This window comes from Ochlerotatus camptorhynchus, unplaced genomic scaffold (assembly GCF_037179485.1).
Source record: "Ochlerotatus camptorhynchus isolate MF236.1 unplaced genomic scaffold, CSIRO-AGI_Acam_v1.1 ptg000267l, whole genome shotgun sequence".
NCBI classification, from domain to species: domain Eukaryota; kingdom Metazoa; phylum Arthropoda; class Insecta; order Diptera; family Culicidae; genus Ochlerotatus; species Ochlerotatus camptorhynchus.
In genome coordinates, this window is record NW_027040757.1 from 2351716 (window position 1) to 2376009 (window position 24294).

General features: G+C 44.8%; 1 protein-coding gene across 1 annotated transcript in view; it reads right to left on the bottom strand.

The window, feature by feature from the left end:
* The window catches only part of LOC135705471 (uncharacterized protein K02A2.6-like), a 76775-nt gene extending 64057 nt beyond the window's left edge, over positions 1-12718 (bottom strand). Inside the window, exons 1-2 of the mRNA XM_065227220.1 lie at positions 11366-12718; positions 8264-11266 (exon numbers count right to left, since the gene is read on the bottom strand). Of these exons, the coding sequence (XP_065083292.1) occupies positions 8264-11266; positions 11366-12718 (4356 nt within the window). The remainder of the gene's footprint in view (positions 1-8263; positions 11267-11365) is intronic.
* Between the last annotated feature and the right edge of the window lie 11576 nt (positions 12719-24294).

A 24294-nucleotide genomic window follows, 5' to 3' on the forward strand; every position in this document is an offset into this window, starting at 1 on the left:
CGTTCGGTTTCATTTGGCAGTCTCTCCGGAGCGGACGGTTCGGTCGCGAACACCATCGGTGCTGCTATAGAAAGCTTCTAGATTCACTTTTCTGCTTTAGTTCTTTCTTCTTCAGCATACCATCCATAGTTTATTTATATCGCCCTCTGCACCAACTAATCTATTACTTCCATGTATTTTGGACGATCCATTCCTATTCAACTCAATCTCTCTCATTCTCTCGCCACTGGATTGCTAGAGGTCACCATAGTTATTTCTCTTCCTTCTTTTCCTCTATCTTTCCGCTATTCAACTGTTAGTGCTCTGCCACCTGGAAAAAGCCACGAAACTCACACGAGAAAGCCAATTATTCTCGCTAAACCCCAATATCACGTAAAATATAACTGTTAAAATGTTCAGTTGATCCATTCCAAATCACCACCAACAACTCTAAACCTTCACTCAAATCACACACTCCTCTAAAATCTCGTATCGCTAGCCACGTATACAGACGCACTAATCGGTTTTTGAATTTTCCGTCGTGCCTAATTAATATCCAAATAATAAGCATATAACTGAACTATGTTTTGTAGCTCAATTGTTAAATAAGATATGACATTCATTGTAAAAGGCTTCATATCACATCGAGGTTAGGGACATGTACCCTTTCAAGGTTTCGGACATTTTTAGTTGTTTAAAAACAGTAGTTCCATACCAAATGACGAAACTCGAAAACTTCTCTTCCAATCAAAATGGCGTCTGACACGAAGTTGTAGGTAATAGTAGTTTGTATTCAGGAACAATATACACGGTAAAAAATCAAGTAAAAAATCCTAAAATTTTACTAAAACATTGAAAACAAATAATGACCCTCTTCAATATTTTTTAATGATTTTCATTGCTTATGCAAAATGCAATCTTCTGTGAAATTTTTTATTTGGAATCTTAAAAATCATCAATCAACTTTTTGGCAAATTTTTGAAATTTTTGTTTAAACAATTTTTTGTGAAGTTTTGCACAGAAGTTCAATATCTAGACTTTCGAAATTGTGTGCTAAATTTTTCTGACAAATATGAACGAATATTTGATAAATTTGGCTAAAATTTGTTGTTCTATGATTTTTGTTAATTTTTAAGTGTTCTGCATAAAATTTTCAAGAAAATGCAGTTTTTTAAATGCCTTTCCATGGAAAATATTCAATTGAAGGGGGCATTTTTTGATATTTAAGTTTGAATAAAAATTTTGATGTGATGAAGAAATTTATTACCGTGTATATTTTTTCAAAAAAAGAAATTCATTTTTTCCACAACTTTTTCTCAATCGACATGTCTTTTTTTAGGTTCAAAATTACCGAAGTTTACCGCAAATGTGAATTACTGACCATAACAAACAATTATTCAATGCACAGTCGGTTGACTCTGATATATTTTATTTTACTATTAGGCCTGTAAATCACAACTTATAAGTGATTTAGCCGGGAAATGTCAAAAAGTATTTAAGGTGACCAAGGACTTCCGGATGATGGACAAATCGATGCATTAAACAATGTGACATTAGTTCGATACCCTGGTAACTAATATATGAAACCTTGAAAATCGTGTTCTGATACGGTCGTTTAAAAAATAATTTGAATTTTGGTTGTTGCTATTGATACGTACCAAAATAAGCAATTACCCTTCCCCATTCGCTGCGCAATTGCCGTTTGATTTTTTAGAACATTTGAGCGATTTCCTCGGAACACAAAAACTCAAATTAAAATCCACCAACCGGCTTTCTGTTATGAATATTTATCCATTTCCGGACCAATAGCTTGCCGGTAATGAAAACAAACAACCGATCCCGGCTGCAATCAATGAAGCAATAAAATCCCCCAAACAAACACCAGATGATCCCCACCTTCCCCCAACCCAGCGCACCACCCTCAAGCAGTGAAATCCTTATAAAGGGTCGATCCGTTCGTTGGGCTGCTGGGAGGACTTGAGCGTGAAAAAGTGCGTTCAATTTCGATGCGTGCGTAATTTGATTATCCACCTTCAGGGCCATAAGGCAACGGTCACCGCTGCCTACCTAATGGATAAATTATTGGCACAAGCCTACCGTTTGATCACCGCAAGAAACCCGGAACCGGCCCACCAAAGGAAGCAGCCGAAGATCGAAGGCAGCGAAAAGGTTCACCACATCGGGCCCTATTTGGGTCATAAAGTAAATTCCCAACCGACCGTTGAGTTCTGGTTTTTGCCTTACCGGAAAAGGGAATACAAATCCTAAAGGTGGTGGGTATTAATTTTTCATTGATTTTAGATTACCGAAAATTGCAGATGTTTGATTTCTACCTGATGCCGTGAGAGTGGCGGATTCGAGTGAAAGGTTGCGGTTGTAGGAAGATGGTGCGTTAAATTGCTCCAGCACCACCGAAAGGTTGGATTCAGTCCGTGCAAGGATTTGGCTCAGTTTTTATTTTTGGCTTTGATAGATGCTGCTAGGTTTTTGTTGTTAAGTAAATCTTTGAACATGGAACGAGTTTTTTTTTATGAGATTGGTTATTGAATTATTTTAATAGATTCCGAGAAAGGCGGCTTCCGTGTGGAATAATTGATTTGAATAATTGGATTTATTTGAATGAATAATTGCTAAGCCTCCGGACATTAACGAAAGCGAATAAAAATAACACCAGAATCTCAAAAGACAAATCATGGTTCTTGCATCATATAAATGTAAATGGACCCTCGATTTTGAAGATTGTTTAATTTCATAATAGCTGGTCACTAGCTGTTGGAGGGGTGCATAGGGCAACGTACTTGCACGTTAGACACTAAATACAGGATTTCCACGGGAATAAAGGGTGATACGGTCAAAATTTGGTCAAGGGAAAACGCGTGTAAATCGGTGAAATCGTTTATTTAAAAAATCAAATTAAATTTCTTTTTCAAGTTCAATTAGTATAAAATTCAGGAAAAATATTCAGTTAGGCTTCCGCTTTTCCAAATCCGAATTGCCGGGCCTTACGCTTGACCCCTGCCATCAGATTTTGTACAGCCACCTTGTCCACCTTCTTCGCCGCAGAAAGCCAGTTTGCCTTGAACTGCTGCTCGCCCTTAGCAGTTTTGTTTTGGTCTTCTTTAGGTTCCGCTTGACAATAGCCCAGTATTTCTCAATTGGGCGGAGCTCTGGCGTGTTGGGAGGGTTCTTGTCCTTGGGAACCACCTGCACGTTGTTGGCGGCGTACCACTCCATGGCTTTTTTACCGTAATGGCAAGATGCCAAATCCGGCCAAAACAGTACGGAACAACCGTGTTTCTTCAGGAAAGGCAGCAGACGTTTATTCAAACACTCTTTCACGTAAATTTCTTGGTTGACAGTCCCGGAAGCTATGAAAATGCTGCTTTTCAAGCCACAAGTACAGGTGGCTTGCCAAACCAGATATTTCTTTGCGAACTTTGACAGTTTCATGTGCTTGAAAACATCTGCTACCTTTCCCCTTCCTTTTGCCGTATAAAACTCCTGTCCCGGAAGCTGCTTGTAGTCGGCTTTGACGTAGGTTTCGTCGTCCATTACCACGCAGTCAAACTTCGTCAGCATCGTCGTGTACAGCCTCCGGGATCGCGCTGTGGCCGTCGTATTTTGTTTATCATCGCGATTTGGAGTCACTACCTTCTTGTAAGTCGATAGTCCGGCTCGTTTTTTGGCTCGATGCACGACACACCCAGCTTATTTGCGGCATCTCGGAGAGAGAGGTTAGGGTTTCGCTTGAAACTACCGGCAACTCTCTTTGTCGTCTCAGCGGCTTCCGGTTTTCGATTTCCCCCCGATCCAGACTTCCTGGCTGTCGACAAACGTTCCCCAAACACTTTAATTACATTTGTAACGGTTGATTTGGCAACTTTTAGCGATTTTGCCAACTTTGCGTGCGAGTAGCTCGGATTTTCGCGATGCGCGAGCAAAATTTTGATACGCTGCTCTTCTTGCTTGGACGGCATTTTGACAACTGAAGAGTGAATTCCAAAATCAAAATAGGAGCAACATTCTACACACACACACCTTAAAAATGAGGGGTGTTCAGGTTTTTAAAATGCAAAATTGAAAGAAATACGTCAAGTTGATATTGACCAAATTTTGACCGTATCACCCTTTACAAAGTGCATCCAGGTGTACAATAGAACAATTAGTTAGTAGCCTGGAGGCAAATTAGTGACACCTTTCTTTTAAAAATTAGTGTATGTGTAAGTAAATAGTACTCAGAACTAAGTAAATGTTACTCAGCATCTAGAGCTTGAAAAGATCTGCCAAAACTGAACGATCTCATTTCATGGTTACAATAAATTGATTCGATACATTGGGCTTATTCAATTTAAACTCACGAGAATGAATAGAAAGATATTATCTTTGGAAAATTGTTCACTTGAAAACCCTAGCACTTTCCAGTACAGTAGCTCACCTCAAATGCCCCCTCAATACCCACACTTCAAATTGGCCAGAACCCAATAAAGCGGTCGCCTGTGTATGAACAAGTCAAATTAGTGGAATTGATATCATTTTCACAGTTCCACAGAACTCATCCATTTCCGGTTCTAACGAACCCCTGGGTGAGAGCTCCGAAATCCACAAACCAACATCAAACAACCACTGCCCAGGACCCGAATGAATAGACTGGCAGAAAACAACCAAACCGTCGACCGGGCTGCAGCAGGTTGCGAGCTTGAAAGAGCGTCTAATTAAATTACACATATCGGTGGCCAACCGGGCAGCAGTGGCGAACTCGATTGATACCCACCCACAGACTACATGAGCATTGCTTACAAGTCAGTTGCCCGAGAACCAGCTCGGTTCGGCATCGAAATTCAATTAATTTAAGTGTTGCGCTGCCAAACGTGGACACAGATCCAGCTTCATGGGGCCGTAATTGATGGGTCCATTTATTGCACTTTCTCTTTCAGAGCTTCGGAATGGCTGGGGTTCTTGGAAAACTTTGGAGGAGTAAAACCACCGCCGATGGCAATATTTATTGACTCGGTCTCTCACCTGAGGACCGCAAAGTTCTCAAGCCAGTGGGCATTGCCTGGTAAAATCATTAAAACTTTTATTGCCATCATAATGTTCGGTAAATGAGGGGCTACGACCCTTTGTGGGGATCCGCTTATTGACTTGGAGGGTTTTCTGTGCAAGGTGAAAGTTTTTCGCTGAATAGTAAAGAATTAAGGTGAACTTGATGGATAGTTCGAAGGCAGCTGGCGAGCTCCGGTAAATATCCGCCTTCCCAAGCAGCACACTTCCATCGAAATAAGTTGCTGCTACTTGATTGTGACTGGAATAAGTTGCGCACAAGTAACCACAATTGTATATGGACAAGTGTGCTGGTAGTGGAAAAAGGAGGACAACTGTTTTGAAGCTATTTGTGGTTTACATGTACTTTTAGCGGATGCAGTTCCAAATTACCGATCTGTCCGTATGCGCGTGGTCAAAACGGTGATGTATTCAAGAATCTTGGACCATGCCAGGAAAAAAATTGACGATGTAGCTGCAATCAAACCCATACAAACACTATCAGTTTGGTCGCAAATTAATCCCGGTGAGCACAAAGGTAAATTACTCCGAAATGAATCCCACCGTCATTGTTTCCCATCAGCTGCCAAAATTAGACAGCCGGGACAATGGCGCAGCCAAATATAATGGGAAAAATCGCGAACCATCGTTGAGCGTCCTCCCATTCAATCTCTATTAACTGACGTGATGACAGAGAGCCCTCCTGTATTATTCGTCTAGTGCCACAACGACGGTGACGGTCTTTCATTGTTAGTCCTTCATTTGTTAAAGCTTATTTTGGCTTCCTTCATCTCGCTGTCGGTCGCCGTCGGTGACGGTGGTGACGCCGAGGCCACCGCCGCCGTCAGTGGCCGATGTGGTAATATTTTGTCGAAAGTGATCCCTGTTTTCGCACGCATATAATTGGGTAGGTGACGGCCGCATTGTGCTTCGCGGTGGTGGCTTTCATTATTATGGTGAATAGGAAGACGGGTGTTACAGCGGGTGAAATTATGATGAGAGTGATATTACTTTGTAGGTGTAATAATGGAAACAAAGCTAATAAAGAGCCTGATTTGGTTTAGCTAGACAGGGCGTCGACTGAATGAAATTCTGTGGAATGTCAAGCCATTTTGTGGTGTGCAATTCCCAGCTCAGCTATTCAATTTGATAATCGTTAAGTTCACTTAGCTCTGTAAAAGCAGTGTTGGTTATATTTAGGATCTTCTATGAATGATACAAATCTGAATCATTAAATTATTCCCAACCTATAGGTCCTGATTAAAAATAAATTCGAAAATTTGCAGGATTTCATCTCGCTCCTAGGCTAGTTTTCATCTACTTACTTTCATTGTCGCCATCGTTTGCTTATCTATGGCCTCTGGGGGAGCCTCCTTTCTTGCACCACATTCCGCAAATCAGCGAAGCTTCAGCGCGCCGTGTAGTGCACTCCAGTGGAAAAGCATACTCTAGATGGATGAAGTGAAACACTAATTACGGAATAAATGAATTTTTAATGAGCTTCGGAGCTTTCTCCACAGTCTCAAATACGGCTAAGAAAAAAGGGAAATCGGTAGCAAGAAACGTCTCGAGCAGAAGCTCAAGTTCAAAACATCTGGGCCTCGCCGGGTGAGGGTGGCGGCAGTAGCACTCTGACGCAAACAACCCAAGAAGTAGCTCGAAAAAAAAATCTGCAGAATAAACAATCGTGAGCTGACAGCCTTTATTCGCTACGGCGGCAGAGCACAAAAAAAATAAAGTGGCCAACAGTGGTTTGTGTGTCAGAAGCAATAGTGTATCCTGTTTTGCCAAATTGGCCTCTTCACACAGCCGCTGAGCGCGAGGACTGAGCCAAGCGTATTAAAATTCATGTAAATGCAAATCAAATCCGGCCGGGACTGGAAATGAGATCTCGGAGTCAGCGTAAATGAGCTGTAAAATCGAAACCGAACCGCACTCGCCCGGGAAAATCAGCGTGGCTTGTTTTCGATTTCACATTTGCATGATTTTCGCTGCGCTGGACAGGCCATTCATTGGGGCTAATATGGGTTGTTTGTTCTGTTTATAAGATCGAATGTTTCTAGGAAATGGAGACTTCACTTGGAAGAATGGAACCTTGCAAGGCAGCCATATTTGTGTTATTTTAGGATGAAATGTTCTAAGAAGTATAAGGTTGAGCAAATGCAACACTAATTATTTAGATTGAAAGGCTTCTGATGGGAATGGAGAATAAATCATGGACGGGCTTTTTTTATTTAGGGTCCTCAGATATACCAGTCCAAATTGCAGTAAAAATATTCTCTAATTCAAACGATACACCCAAATTATTCAATGTATTCAAATAATATGAGTTGTAAAATAAAATAATAAATATATACTGTTTCTTATCTCAACAAATCTTTCATTTGACCACATCAACGTGCTTCTCTTCCGCTGCCTCTAGATAGAAACTGTGAGCACCATACTCTGAACGGGAATCACCCAGCACTTCGGAGCTCCATACTTACGCATTGCGCACGTCCACACGTCTTACCTCGAGGTCAGTCAGCAATCGAAAGAGGACCATTCAACGATGTGCCTGACGACCTCGCCACGATAACGTGTTGCCAGTATTGATAATAGCTCACCTTCGAACTGGGCTACTCTTCGAACGAGGGGTACATTGAGCCCACTCACATCTTCCTTCTCCTCCATAGAAAAACGCATGATAAATTATAGAGAAGAAACAATACTTTGAGAAAGCTAAAATTACGACCCAGGAAATTAAGAAAAAAAAAAAAATAGGTCAAGGATTTGTTTTGAAATAAAGACAACATTTCCGTTGTGTCCGGTTTGTTAATATCTACAGGGTATATCGGTTGGGTTACTGATCTAAGTGTCAAGATGAGTTTAAATGACTCAATTCTGAGTTGTTTTGATTTTCCGTGCATTACAAAAATCACGCTAAGAACATATTCCCCAAATATAGACTCACTTTACTCAAAATTGACTAAACCGGTTGATTTGGGTAATCTCTTTGAACCGTCTGGGTAAACTGATCTCTCCGTGACTTTTATTCAGCAACTCAGCATATCTGTCAATATTTTGAAAAGAGAAAAAACAACTGCTGCGGTGAGGTGAATCTTTTATTCTCGGAAAACAGTACAGAACAAAACCAAGTGATTAAAACTGTTTACAATTTCAGCTCTCTGGTTTCAACTTGGTTCACGTAATCCTTCAGATATGCAGGCGTCTTTCTTTCCCGAGTTGTGCGTTGTGATCCTACTTGGTCCGGCTGATCACATTTTAGGTTTTCTGCTGCTTTCTCGTCGTCGTCGCGCCACGGGTGAACCTTTCTGGTTTGCGATACGTGGCGTTTAAGAATTTGACCTTCGTCGTTGGTTAGTGTTAGGCTGCCGTTCTGTTCTTTGACCACCGTAAAACGCGTTGGAGAAAATCGAGTCTCCCCTTTTGCCCGAGACGAACGTTCAACGATGACATCATCGCCAGGCTTAACTCGACATGGCCGGGCATCCCGCCGAGCATCTTCACGCTGTTTGGCCAGTAGTTTAGCTGATCGATCCCGTTGCTCCAACAGTTCATCATCAACATTGCTGCTCTCGTGACGCAAAAGTGGAAGGCCACGTTTGATTTTACGGCCTGTCATGACCTCTTCAGGTGCTATTCTCGTTACTCGGTGAGTGGCCGCGTTATGAGCATCCACAGCTGCGCGAAGGTCTTCGACGAAGTTAGTTTTATTAGAAGACGCAGTGGACATCGCCTTGTTGATGACCTTCATATAGCCCTCTACGAGACCATTCTGCTGAGGGAATAGCGGAGTGGAGAAAATGGTGTTAATTCCTCGTTCAATACAATAATTTTTGTATTCGTGTCCGTTGAAGGGCGGTCCGTTATCGGTTTTAACGTTCGCCGGAAAACCTTCCCTTTCGAAGATCATTTCCAGTATCGGCTTCGTGTGAATGAAGCTCGTCGACTTCACTGGCTTGGCGATCAAATACCGCGATCGGTAGTCAACGACAGCGAGGATAGATATCCCACCGAACTGAACATATGGGCCATTAAAATCTAATGCGATGGTTTCCCAAACGGCCTTGTGAGCGAAGGTACGTCTCATTGGAGTGGTTTTCTCCGGTCGACCGTTTACAGCACAGGTAACGCAAGCATTTACCCACTTTTCAGCGTCTGTGGCCATACCAGGCCACCACACGCGTTGACGTAAAATGGATTTCATTTTTGCCGCCGATGGGTGACCTGCGTGTGCGATTTCCAGAGCTCTCTTGTGGAGATGTTCGGGAACTACCACGCAACCGGTTTTCACAACGATACCATCTCGAGTAGTCAGATCGCTTTCAAGTGTTTTAAACTTACGAAGATGTTCAGGCCATTCTCCGGTCTGTAAAGATTGCATTACCGATTGTAGTGTCTCGTCTCTGGCAGTAGCTTCTGTTATCTCTTCATTTGTCAGAAAATCAACCGCGTTTGCCTCGAGCGAAGCTATTTCCCAGGGGCTGGTTTCTTCTTCAAATGGGTGATCATTTCCGCTGTAGAGCCTTGACGATGAGTCCGCGATGTTGTCCCTACCGCGGACATATTCTACGTCGTAATCATACGGACTGAGCCGAAGAGCCCAGCCATCTGCCCGCGTGAGGGCTCTCTTTGATTCTTCCCGAGCACGGTTTAAGATAAATGTTACTCCCTGAGCATCCGTGCGGAGCGTGAAACGTCTGCCCAGTAGAAAATAGGAAAAATGTTCCACAGCCCAGACGGCCGCCAACGCTTCCCGTTGGTTCTGTGGATATTTCCTTTCGGTCACCGTAAGGGCTTTGGAGGCGAATGAGATTATTCTGAGAGTCTGATCCTTGTCCTCTTGTACTAGAACAGCACCTAGTGCTATCGGTGAGGCGTCCGTGAATAAAATTGTCCTGTCATCTTCGGAAAAGAAACCTTGTGCTATGGTGCATTGTATAATCCGTTCCTTGACTAACTTGAAGGCTTCTTTTTGCTGAGGTCCCCAGCTCCACTGGGTTGTTGCGGACCATAGTGGGCTAGTTATGTCGGCAAAATTTTGGACATGGGGACTGACAAACGAAGCGAGACCCAAGAAACTCCGGAGTTCTGAGATGGTTGCCGGTTCTCTGAAACACTGAATGCTCTTCACCTTAGCTTCTTCGATGTGAAAGCCGCTTTTGTCTAGTTCGTGGCCAAGGAATTTGATGCGAATCTTATCGAATTCACATTTCTTCGTGTTGATTGTTAGATTGTTTGCTCTCAATATCCGCAACACTTGTGCTACTGTTGCACGGAGTTCTTCCAAGGTTGCTGCGTGTACCAATATATCATCGATATATACTATCACGTTTTCCACGCCTTCCAAGATACGGGCCATCTCGCGTTGGAATATCTCTGGCGCACAGTTAACGCCAAACATCAACCTTGTGAAACGGAACATCCCCGTTTCGGTTAGAAAGGTTGTGAGATCGCGAGACTCACTACACAGTTCCAGATGGTAGTATGCATTGCTCAGGTCGAGCTTGGAGAAGTATCGAGCCCCATGAAGTTTTACTTTCATTTCGTCGATCAGTGGTAGGCGGTAGTACTCCCGGTTGATCGCCTTGTTAGGTCCCCTCATGTTGACGACCAACCGGAAGTCGTCTTTGCCTTTGGCGACCGCAGACATGCCGCTTATCCACTCCGGAGCCTTCGTGACTCGCTCTATTATACCTTGGGTTTCCATCTCCTGCAGTCTGTTTCGCGCACCCTCTCTGAAGGCTGCGGGAACGTTGTAATATGCGTTTTTTACTGGAACAACGCTCCTGTCTACGCTAAACTTGATTTTGATTCCCGGCATTTTGGGGAACTCTTGAGTGTTATCCGAGTTCTCGCAACTATTGATCGCCACTTCTATATGCAGCAAGCTCATGTCGCTAGCCGTTGACCGGCCGAGTAACGATCGTCGCCCTTGGCTCGCAACGTAAAATAATGCTTCAACTGGGGGTTTCGAAGTTCCAGGTACAATAATGTTAGCTCTGAACGCAGCATTGATGGTCATTGGTTGTTTTGACCCGTAAGCGTGTAACCCATTGTCTATTGACGGCTGAACCGGCTGGAGTTCAGCCCGTCCTTGATGAAATTCTCTTTTTAGGAGCTTCCAGTCGTTACCTCCGATGACGTTCACATCGGCCCCGGAGTCAATCAAGAACGTTATTGAACTTGATGACCCCACGCTACAATCAACCAACACGTCGCTAAGGGACAGTGCATTTACTTGCTGGAATGGTAAAATGCAAATGAAACAATTTACTCTTCATATAAAAAAACAAACTTGTCATTTATTCGTTAAAATTTACAAGCTTCACTTGATTAGTACCTTTTTTTCTTCCTCATCATCATCAGTCCAACCAGGAGGGTTGATTCGATCCGTATCACGTTGCACGTTGTTCACGCGTCGCTTGCGGCACGTCGCAATGAAGTGTCCCCGCTCGCCGCATCCGTTGCAGTTCTTGTCAAGCGCTGGGCAAGTAGTGCCACTCCTGTGTGAGGGACGGTTGCAACGGGAACAACGATAGCGACGTCCATCAGACCGCTTGTCGGAGCTGCGGTATCGCTTTGGCTGACGTATATCATCTCGACCATCCTCTCTCCCGCGCTTTCGATGCATTTCGGTGGGCTGTTTCCAATTTCCCCGACGAACTGCGGAAATGTCGGAACCACTAGGCTGCGCCGTTTCCGCTTCATAAGCCTCTTCTCTCGTCGCTGATTGGACGATGAAATTCACGTCGTAGTTGTAAATCCTCGCTGCTTTGGTGAGATCCCTGTTTCGAAGTCCTTTCAGCAATTGGGCTCTGACGAAACGCTCTTGGTCAGTGGGACTGTAGCCGCATAATCTAACCTTCTCTTGAAGTCTGGCGTGGAATGCTATCGCGGATTCTCCAGGACCTTGCATCATTCCGGCGAACGCCTCGTGCTCCGCTGCTGTATCCGTCATGGACTGTAGGTACCGTTGGATATTGTTCACGAACGCTGAATAGCAGTCGGGCTCTGCCAGGCTCGGTCGCAGCTTGGCAGCTCTTGCAATGCCCTGAAGCTCTGGACCCAAGCAAAGGAAGAGAAGTTTCGATCGTTGTGCGGCATTGACAGCGTTTCCCAGGGAGGCTGCTATTTCAAAATTCTCTATAAAGCGGTTCCATTCCTCCCACATTTTGTTCGCGGGAATACCGCTCGGGAAAGGTCTGATATGGTCCCATCTCACAGTGGCTTGAATGCCGTCTGGGCGGTCACTCGAATCGTGGGGGACGCTCCAATTTTCGTCAACAACGGGACGCGTCCTGTTACCCGGTCGTTCGTACGTGCTCAACGTTTTCGTCAACTCCGCTATGACCTTCTCCAAGCGTTCGATCTTCTCAACAGTCTCGGATTCCTTCCTTGTTCCTTTCGGTTCCTCCGGTGGTGTCCCGTTGTTTACCGAGCTTACCTGATCAACGCATTCATCATTTTCGCTCGGCGTACTTGGAGAATCTGGAGTGTCCGACGTGATCGAACCAGCGCTTTCGTCATGCTCCTGATCGCTTTCGCAGCCTGCTTCACTTCCGCAGCCTGCTTCACTTCCGCTCGGTTCCTGACTCCGGTCATCCGAATACACTGAACTATCGATGTTGTGCGGCTCATCATGCTCACTATCCGAACTATCTCCGGCTCGGACGAACTTTCCTTCGTTTTCCATCTCGAGAATAGGGTTATCTCCGTTTCTTTCCGATTTTTTCGCAATCGTAACCTGTAATTTACAAACAACGCAATGTTAAAACTTTCAAGGGATGTAAAATCGGTCAGGACCCCGAATGACTTTTCCATCCAGGAACAAATGGCCAGACACAAGCCTCGGCACAAGCATGGCTGCTACGGTTAGCATATGAGAGAAAGGCGTTTATTTTCATCCTGTCGACTCCAAGCGCAAAATGATAATCACTCTGGTCCTCTTGACCATTGCAGAAATTTCATTAGCTACGTCGGCGTAGCTGTAAAAAAAACGAAACTTCCACTGTCTATAGTACGATTGTCCCAAATCGTAGTACTCAGAGGTCCTTCTGACCTATTCAGGAGTTTTCATAGCATCCTCCGCGGTCTATGACGAGTGTAAAATGAAGCCTATGAAATCGTCCCGATTCATAAGTTTGTCTTCCTAACAAATTTTGATATTTTATTAGCAACCTCCGCAGTCTAAATACAAGGGTGAAAACAAACCTCTTCATTTACCGTACGATCGTCCCAAATCGTAATACTCTGGAGTCCTCCCGACCAATCCAGCAACTTTCTAAGCGACCTCCGCGGTCCACAGAAAGAACCATCTCCTATGGCAAACGATTAAACTTAATCGTAAAATAGACGCTACTCTCATGCGTTAGCCGCCTCATACATGGAATCTGTGGTCTCATGATTCTTTTTTTTTTTTTTTTTTTTTGTCTACGATCGTCCCGACTCGTATACCACGTGCTTTTCAGTAAGCCATATTTTCTCTTATTTTCTTATTTTATCGTGCCGAGTGATTCCCGTCAGTTGCTCGTGTGCCAAAAGTTCCTGACAGTCCAATTATCCAGAATTGGACTCCTGGCAGGATCGCCAAAATGTGAGCACCATACTCTGAACGGGAATCACCCAGCACTTCGGAGCTCCATACTTACGCATTGCGCACGTCCACACGTCTTACCTCGAGGTCAGTCAGCAATCGAAAGAGGACCATTCAACGATGTGCCTGACGACCTCGCCACGATAACGTGTTGCCAGTATTGATAATAGCTCACCTTCGAACTGGGCTACTCTTCGAACGAGGGGTACATTGAGCCCACTCACAGAAACGGGTAAGTCTGACAGCTACCATATCTGAGAATGAATTGTTTGTTTTTTAATATACAATCATGAAAAAAAATCTCGTTGCTGGACATCTCGACGAACATTTGAAAATGGCCTAAAATGTTGAAAATTGTTATAATTATATTTTTTTAATTCGCATTAACTTGAGAACGGCTGGACTAAGGAAAAAAGTTTCTATATGCAAAGTTATCGAAAATTATGCGTAGAATCCAAATAAATTATTATTTTACTAAAAATATGCATTTTCATCAACTTGTAAAAATCAACAAAAATTTAAAAAATTATAGATTTTTTTTAAGAAAGTTACCAGTCACTTTTCACGAAATTTAAGGGTATTCCATCAATTTTCTTGAAAAAAAAATATAAAGACTGAAGGGGGGGTGTTTTGAGATAATCATCGTTTTACGTTTTTTAAATACGCTACGCTCAAAAGACTTTGTGTGTGCGCAGTGTTCCCCTAAGGTACCCCCACCACCTGCTAGTTCTACTGCTGGACGGTCCAGCGTCTCTAGTGCACGGAGAGCTCAGATAGCCCGTGATCTAGATCGATTGGAGGAAGAAAGGCAAGTACAGGAGAAAGTGGAGGAGGAACGACTACGGATGAAAAAACTGCTGATCGATAAGGCGATGAAGGACAAACTAGAACGCGAAAAGGAGTACATTGCTCGTAAGCATGAGCTGCTCCGTCAGCAGGACGATGAAGTATCCAGCACACGTAGTCGGCATAGTAGCAGGAGTAGCATAAAAAAGGTGGAAGCATGGGTTGAGAAGCATGTGAAGCCTACTGATATCAACCGAGTCAACGTGGCAGGAAACGTGACTGATGCAAAGAACATCGACCAACACCCGTCGGTACGTCAACTCCGTTGATGAATAGCAGAATATCTGATATTGAAGGGGATGTAATTTCTATTCCGCGTACCACCGATAGTGTAACCATCGGCGAAAGTCCGGAGAACGAGTCAGATTCGGCAAACGATCAACATCGGAATCCAAAAAACCATTTGATTTCTCCAAAGCTGCAGTTAGTGAACATTCAACCATATGCTCGCCTACTGGAAGAGGCTAGGGTTGCACAGTGGAAGATTGGAATTAATCCGATGCAATCCAGAACTGGCACGATTCCGAAGATCGTTCCGAAGATCGACTCCTCTTCATACGATGTTTGGCACCGTGAAACCAGTAAGCTGAGAAAGCAGCAATGTCTTGAGCTGCAACTTCAGCACGATGTTGAACTGGAGCGTCATGAGCAACGTGAGCGTGAGCTGGTAGATCGCCTTAAACGCGCGGAGGAGCAGCGCGATCTGGAACGACAACGGTTGCTTCAAATCGAAGATGGCTTGCAAAGGCAGCGTGATATAGCAACGAAACATCAGGAGGAGAACGATTTGAGCCGCAAACGAGAGATGGACCTGGTAAACAAGTTGAAGCAGTTGGAACAACAACGGAAGAACGGAACCAATTACTCAAGGCTGAAAACGCTTTGCATATGCAGCTTGAAATGAGTAATCAACAGTACCAGACCCTGGCGGCGGCAAGGCAGCAGGAGCAAGCGGAAAGAGACGAAGACCGACGAAGATTTCGTTCGTTAGAGCAGCAACTTGCAGACCATCAAGAACTACTTCGCCTACGAGAGCAGAGCCGTCCATTCCGAGCAACGGAGCCACAACAAGTGGCACCAGTGGCATCCACTCAGCCAATGCTGCACGTGAGTACAAATCGTACTCCCCAATTGGAGCGTAGGGAAATAAATAACTTCTCCCATACTTCGACACCCGATCCCAGTATCGTTAGTTCGTTAGACAGAATAGGAACGCCTCATACGTTTACTGTACCCCCTGAATTAGGGCCTTCTTATGTAGGACCACAGGCTCAACCACAGCTCAATCCGTTAGGGCCTTCTTACGTAGGACCACAGGGTCAGTCACAGTTCAATCCGTACCGCCCTCCGGAGTTTCACCCTTTCCATCATAATCAGTTCCCACCAGTGCAATACGGTCCAACACAACATCAGCTAGCTGCCAGGCATGTTATTCCAAAAAAGCTTCCGGTTTTCTCTGGGGATCCAATTGACTGGCCACTCTTCATAAATAGCTACAAGCACTCCAACGAAGTTTGTGGCTACTCAGACTCGGAAAATCTACTACGCTTGCAACGTTCCCTCAAAGGGGCGGCAAAGGAGTCAGTTAGTAGTTTCCTTCTTCATCCATCGACCGTGCCACAAATTCTTTCCACGCTACATACCTTGTATGGGAGGCCTGAACATATCGTACATAACATGGTTGCCAAAGTGCGAGCGACTCCAGCGCCAAAGGCGGAAAGACTGGAAACACTAGTCCAGTTTGGGTTAGTTGTCCAAAATTTATGCGGACATCTAAAGGCTGTCGGCATGGATAACCACCTTTCCAACCCTATCCTTCTTCAGGAGCTCGTTGATAAGCTGCCAGCTACAATAAAATTTAGCTGGGCACTCTATCAAGAGAATTTACCCGTTGTCGATTTGAACGCTTTTGGTGAGTACATGGGAAAAGTTACATCTGCTACTAGTGGTGTTACAATCCAAAGGAGGAGAAACCGAGACCGAAGGATAAGGCATAAATATGTGAATACACACGCTACCTATGACCGTAGAAATTCGGCGTCGTCCAGTAATCAACCCAAGAGTGAACGGCGGGAGCTACCAACGAACAGCAAAGGCAAAGAAAACGAAGGAGGTAAATGCTGCCCGACTTGTAAATCAAAGGACCACATTGTAGCGAACTGTACATCTTTCAAAAAGCTTTCGTTGGACGAACGTTGGAAGGTGGTGAAAGAGAACAAGCTGTGCCGCAGATGCCTCGTTTCGCACACTCGCTGGCCTTGTGAAGGTGAAGTCTGCGGCGTCAACGGTTGCGAAAAGCGCCATCATCAACTTCTACATTATGAGCCTACCTCAGGACAATCTGCGATTACCACCAACGCTACTGTCACCATCCATCGTCAGCCTGTTTCGTCGACGTTGTTCAAGATACTTCCGGTGACGTTATACGGGAAGAATGGTTCCGTTGATACCTATGCATTTCTGGACGATGGATCATCGGTCACCCTAGTAGAAAAGGCAATAGCAGATGAACTTGGAGCCGACGGTAAAATGCAATCCTTGTGTATCCAGTGGACTAGCGGAATCAACAAAAAGATTGCCACTACACAACTGGTAAAGCTGGGAATATCAGAACCCGGTGGTAAAAATAAATTTGATGTGTCGGAAGTCTACACCGTCGAGAACTTGGGGCTACACGATGTTGTTCAATGGTCCTGATTTGCTGACTCCGCAGCTGTATGTTATGTTTAAGTTCCGTGAACGGGAAGTGGCATTCTCTGGCGATATCCAAGAAATGTTCCTGCAGGTCAGAATCAGAAGAAAGGACCGAAGTGCACTATTGTTCGTGTTCCGCAACTCGCCATCTCAACCTATAACTACTATGGTATCTGACGTGGCGATCTTCGGAGCGACTTGTTCTCCAGCTCAATCGTCAAAAATCTGAAAGCAGCGGAAAACGAGCAAGACCATCCAAGAGCGGCGGCAGCAATCAAGAATAGACACTACGTCGACGATTACTTGGACAGCGTCAACACGGAGGAAGAAGCGATTGAGTTGGCTCTGGATGTGGCGGAGGTCCATCGGAAGGCAGGTTTCCACATTCGTAACTGGGTGTCAAATAGACCCAAAGTACTAGAGGCTATAGGAGAAGTTAACCCAGCTACTGTCAAGAACCTCGCGATGAACAACCAGAGTGGATTTGAGCGACTACTTGGGATATCTTGGCTGCCGAGGGAAGATGTGTTCTGCTTTTCGCTTAGCCTGCAAGGAGATCTTGAAGAATTAGTGGAAGGCGTGATTGCACCAACCAAACGAATGATGCTGAGCTTTGTCATGAAAATCTACGATCCGTTGGGGCTGGTAGGTTCGCTGATTATTCAAGGGAAGATCCTCATACAAGAAGTCTGGAGAGCTAACGTGGATTGGGATGAGCAAATACCGGAGAACATTTTCAAGGCATGGAAACTATGGCTTCAGGTCCTGCAAGAATTGAACAATGTGAGAATTCCTCGTTGCTATTTCTCGGGGTACGATGTTAACTGTTATGATTCCCTGAAATTGCACATATTCGTCGATGGCAGTGCACAAGCATACTCGGCCGTGGCTTACTTCCGTGTTCAGGATCGTGGACAGATACGATGTGCTCTAGTTGCTTCAAAAACTAAAGTTGCTCCACTACAGTTACCATCAATCCTGCGCTTGGAATTGCAGGCGGCGGTTCTCGGGGCGCGTCTTCGAAAAACGATTGAAGAAGGTCATTCAATCCAAGTCAAGCGCACACATTTTTGGAGTGACTCTAGTACGATTATCTCGTGGATCAGATCGGACACTCGTCGGTATCGGCCATATGTTGCCTTCCGAGTCAACGAAATTTTGAACCATTCAAGGATTGAGGAATGGCGATGGCTGGGAACGAAAATCAATGTTGCAGATGAAGCTACAAAATGGGGAAAAGGCCCGAACTGTACGCCAGATAGTAGGTGGATGCGAGGTCCTGCGTTTCTCTACGAAAAGAAGAGTGAGTGGCCGAGCAGCGGATTCGAGGTACCGGAAGAAACAACGGAAGAAGTTCCGATCATTGAGATGGAAAGATTTTCCAAATACGAGCGTCTGTTGCGAGGCGTAGCATACGTTTACCGCTTCCAAGAGAAAAGTTTGAGACGAGCTGGAAATACACAGTGCGAAGGTGCAGAAGAGTTAAGCAGTGAAGAATTGCAGAAAGCAGAACGGAGTCTGTGGCGACTTGCACAATCGGAGTGCTATCTGGACGAGGTAGCTACTCTAAAACATAACAGTCAATTGAAGCGAGAACAGCAGAAGGCGTTGGATAGAAGCAGTTCTATAGCGAAGCTACCTCCTCTACTCGACGAGCACGGTGTTCTACGCGTGGATAGCCGTATCGCAGCAGCAGACTACGTCCCGTACGATACCAGATACCCTATCATTCTACCGCAGGGTCATCGGATTACCAACCTATTACTGGATTGGTATCACCGTAAATTTCGTCATGCTAACAATGAAACGATTGTCAATGAAGTGCGTCAGAGACATTATATTGCAAAACTCAGAACTCAAGTACGCTCTGCAGCAATTCGGTGCCAGTGGTGCCGCGTGTATAAAGCGAAACCCGTAGCACCAATAGTGGGTCAATTACCTCGGATCCGAATAACGCCGTTCCTACGACCGTTCACGTTTGTAGGAATCGATTATTTCGGCCCCTACTTCGTTAAGGTCGGACGAAGTTCCGTCAAGCGCTGGGTAGCGGTCTTTACGTGCCTTACCGTGCGTGCATTACATCTGGAGATAGTCTTCAGTTTGACAGCTGATTCATGCAAGAAAGCCATTCGACAGTTTATTGCCAGAAGAGGAGCACCACAAGAAGTGTATACGGACAACGGCACCAATTTCGTTGGTGCTAGCAGGGAGCTGGAAATTGAGTTGCGAGAAATCAACATCGCGACGAGCAGCACTTTTACGGACACCAACACCAAATGGCGTTTCAACCCTCCCTCTACCCCTCACATGGGTGGTTGTTGGGAACGGATGGTACGATCTGTAAAGACTTCGCTGGGATCATTGCCAACGTTACGCAAGCTAGACGATGAATCCTTCATGACGCTGTTAGACGAAGCAGAACACATGATCAATTCACGACCGTTAACGTTCGTGCCGCTAAGCAATGAAGAACAGGAGTCGTTGACTCCGAATCACTTTTTAATGCTAAGTTCGAGCGGAGTTCGACAGCCGGTCAAAGCTCCCGTGGATGAAAGAAAAGCTGTATTGGACAGTTGGAAGTTACTGCAACATATGCTGGATGCGTTTTGGCGGCGTTGGATTATTGAGTACTTACCAATCATCTCCCGCAGAACCAAGTGGTTTCAAGACGTGGCACCAGTCAGGGAAGGAGCGATAGTAGTAATAGCAGACGAAGCAGTTCGTAACCAGTGGACAAGAGACCGTGTGATCCGTACATATCCGGGCAAAGATGGAGTAGCACGTCGAGCCGACGTAAAGACATCTAGCGGCGTATTGAGGAGACCGGTTTGCAAACTTGCGGTTTTGGATGTAGTTCCTGATGGTGACGCCGAAACGGATTCCGGGCGTCACGAGGGGGAGAATGTTGCCACTGGACAGTCCCTCGAATTGACATGAGAGTTTGTGTGTGGAAGAGTTAACTGTCAACTCAACGGTGGTAGGACATGGATTGTCAATTAGAAGTAAGTATGTATGTATGTATGTATGTAAGGTAGCCACCATCCCTTCAAAGATCTTGTCTTGTATGCAGCTCCACTTAATAGCAAGATCAATTTGAGGTACCGATCTGAATTCACAATATCGCTGTATAAAGGGCCAAAAACGGAGGTGCGGACCCGTAAGCAGAAACACTTACACGAAATCCACGGGAATTTAAGAATCTCCTTCCAACGATACGATCCAACAAATCGAATAACACAATTCGCAATACTTATTAAGCTTCCTACAGGATGGTTTGTAAAGAAGGGCGTGTCAATCTCACTGAAACTGTTGAAGTAGAATTCACACCACCACAATCGAATCGGTAGGATAAAGAAAATGATAGTGTTTATTCCCTCCAAGACTCCGGTTGTCATACCACTCCATCGTCCAGTCCCAGGTCAAATGATACCCTGATGCTCCCTCCCAACCCAGTATTTATTTATATAATGAAAGTATATGTAGTGGAGAAATGAAATATATCAGAACATTAAAATATGACAGTGAAAATACATTTATATGGATAATATAGCTGCTACTGCAATGAAGAAGTATATTACATGTAAGGAAAAGAGAAACGGACGACGAGTGATCGCAACGAAGTGGTATGAGATAGAAGCTACCATCAGTGTACGGCGAGATCTCACAGCAACAGATTGAACTTTAGTGTTGCTCCGTGTGAAGTGTATTAAATAAAGGAAATCCCATTTAATATTTAATTTTGTAATTTAAAATTGCCGAAATACAACATTACTTTCTTACATGGGGGCTCAACCGGGATTTCCCTCATGTTTTGAGTCAATTTGAGCGAGAATTTGGTGCTGAACGCAGGATTTGCAATTTTTTTGCAAATGGCGTCATTTGAAACCCGTGCAAAGATCGAGAGCGGTCTTTAGTGCCAGAGTCTGTGTGAGCGTGAGGTGCTGGCGATAGAGAAAAGTCTCCGCACCAAAGAGAACTTTCTAAGTGGGATTGGAGAAAAGTCTCCACAGTGTTGCGTATTGCCGCCGGGGATACGTCAAACGAGAGAGTGTTTTCCTGTGTTGGTGAACCAGGGAACTATTTCGATACATCAACAGAGTGAGAGAGCATGTTCGTGCGAGAGGTACTTACTAGGCTGACAAACCCGCAGCTCCGCGAGTTTTGTTCCGCAAAGAATTTGCCTACGAACGGCAAAAAAGAGAAATTGATCCGACGATTATTGAGTGTCTGTGAGAATAGCCAGGAGGAAACGGTGCTCCATTCGGCTAGGGAGAATATTGTCACGTCCACTCCGAAGAAAAACGGAGAGGAAACGGAATCGGAGCCGGAGATATCGTCGAGTGAAGATGAAAATGTGGGATCGCGAGATGGTGTGCGTGTGTCACAGTTCACGTTCAATGATATTGGTGACTCCCTTGAAAAATTTTCTGGAGAGCGCACTGACAGAGAAATCCGTGATTGGCTAGAAGAGTTTGAGAAAACAAGCAAAAATTTTGGTTGGAGTGAGGTACATAAGTTTGTTTACGGTCGTCGACTGTTGAAGGGTACGGCAAAGTTGTTCGTGAACAGTTCGAGTGGTTTGAACAGTTGGGCGACGTTGAGTGCCGCCCTAGATGCAGAATTCAGTGATAAAGTTTCGAGTGCTGAGATACACGAGTTGCTGCGAAACAGAAAGAAGAAGAACGATGAATCGTTTTTGCAATACATTTATCACATGCAAAATATTGCAAAACGAGGTCGTATTGAAGAAGAAGCCGTCTGTGAATATGTGGTGAACGGAGTGAATGATATTCCGGTGAACAAGGTTTGCCTATATGGGGCGAAAACCATTGCCGAATTGAAAGAACGCGTAAAACATTACGAAAAGTGTAAGAGTCAAATGCGTGAACCGAGTAGCCGAGCAACGAAGAACACAACCTCAATTGATCGTGATCGTGATAAAGAGAAGAAGGAATCGAAGTCGGGTGCTAAAGATTCCACTAACACAGCCAGTGCCAGCGACAGTGTGCGTTGTTATAATTGTGGTAATCGGGGCCACTATGCGAATGACTGTGACACAAAGTCGTGTGGTCCAAAATGTTTTGGTTGTGGTGAGCACGGGCATCGTGCCAAAGACTGTGAGCGAGATAAAAAGAAAGCCGAAGTGAATGCGCTCTCGGAAGGCATGCCGGTGTGTGAGATTCAAGTTGATGGTTCCGTTCTGCGCACACTGTTTGATACGGGGAGCCGATATAATTTGCTGTGTGAGAGTGTGTACATGAAAGTTGGAAAGCCATTGTTGCATTGTACGACGATGAGCTTTAGTAGATTCGGTGCAGCAAAAACACTAGCGCGTGGTACGGTGGAGATTGATGTGTGTGTTGGAGCGGATGTATTTCCGACGATGACATTTTATGTCGTCCCACCGGGGTGTATGAAATACGACGCCATACTCGGCATGAGCGCGCTAAGCTACATGGATGTGGAAGTGAATCAGAAGGGAGTAAACATTAAAAAGAAAGTGAATGAAGATGACGCTACGGAAGAGAGTGAGATTATGCAGATTTTGAATGCGTGCGAGCCGGAAACGGTCGATGTGGATACCCCGTACGCTGAAGTGATCAAGAATATAATCGCAAATTACAACCCAAAAAGTGAGGTGGACAGCCGTATTGAAACGAAGATCATCTTAACCGATGATGAGCCTATTCACTTGGCTCCACGGCGATTTGCGCCTAAGGAGAAAAAAGTTTTGGAGGAAACTATCGACGAGTGGCTGAGAACGGGAATCGTCCGAGAAAGTGTTAGTGAATACGCAAGCCCTGTAACATTGGCTCCGAAGAAAAATGGTTCGCTGCGTGTGTGTGTCGATTACCGACAGCTTAACCGAAAAATAGTGAAAGACTGTTTCCCAATGCGCAACATTGAGGACCAAATCGATAAGTTGAAAAATTCTAAAGTGTTTACTACTCTTGACTTGAAGAATTCTTTCTTCCACGTACCAGTGGAGGCTTCCAGTCAAAAATATACCAGTTTTGTGACGCATATGGGACAATACGAGTTCCTCAAAACCCCGTTCGGGTTATGTAACAGCCCCGCGAGTTTTAGTCGGTTCGTGGCGGATGTTTTTCGAGAGTTGATTAGAAGTGGAGTGTTGATTATTTACGTCGACGATGCAATTATTGCATCCGACACACCGGAAGAAAACATCGCAATATTGCGACAAGTGTTGAAGGTGGCCAGTGAAAACGGACTTCAGTTTAACTGGGGAAAGTCACAGTTCTTGAAGAGTGAGGTCGAGTATCTAGGATACTTAATTAGTGAAGGAAACTATCGACTGTCTCCCAAGAAGATTCGTGCTGTGAAGAATTTTCGCGTCCCGTGTAACGAGAAAGAACTGCAACGGTATTTGGGATTAACCAGTTACTTTCGCAAGTTTGTGCCGGGTTATGCGCTTATTGCAAGACCGCTAACCGATCTGCTGAAAAAAGACGTACCGTTTGTGTTCGGTGAGAAGCAAAGCAGAAGTTTCGAGCAGCTGAAGGATTGCTTGGTGTCAGATCCGGTGCTGAAAATTTATGATGCTGCTGCTGAAACTGAAGTGCACACCGATGCGAGTAAGGAGGGGTATGGTGCAGTGTTACTCCAACGGGATCATGACAAAAAATTTCATCCCGTTTACTACATGAGTCAAAAAACGAAGAGTGCGGAGAAAAACTATAGTGCTTATCATCTGGAAGTGCTCGCGGTCGTGAATGCGGTTGAACGTTTTCGAGTGTACTTGCTCGGCATACCGTTTAAAATTGTGACAGACTGTACAGCTTTCCAGCATACGTTGAAAGGGAAACATCTTAGTCCAAGAGTGGCCAGATGGGCATTGGTACTTGAAGAGTACACATACACAGTAGAACATCGACCAGGCTCCCGTATGCAACACGTCGATGCTTTGAGCCGGGCACCGGTTATGGTTACGACTGGTGACCCACTAGTGGAGCTGATTAAAACTGCCCAAGGACGTGATGAGAGACTCCGAGTGATTTGTGAGCTGCTCAAAACTCGACCGTTCGAGGATTACATAGTGACAAGTGACCTGCTGATGAAAATTGTGGATGGACGAGAAGTTGTTGTCGTGCCAGCAGAGCTACAGAGTGTAATCA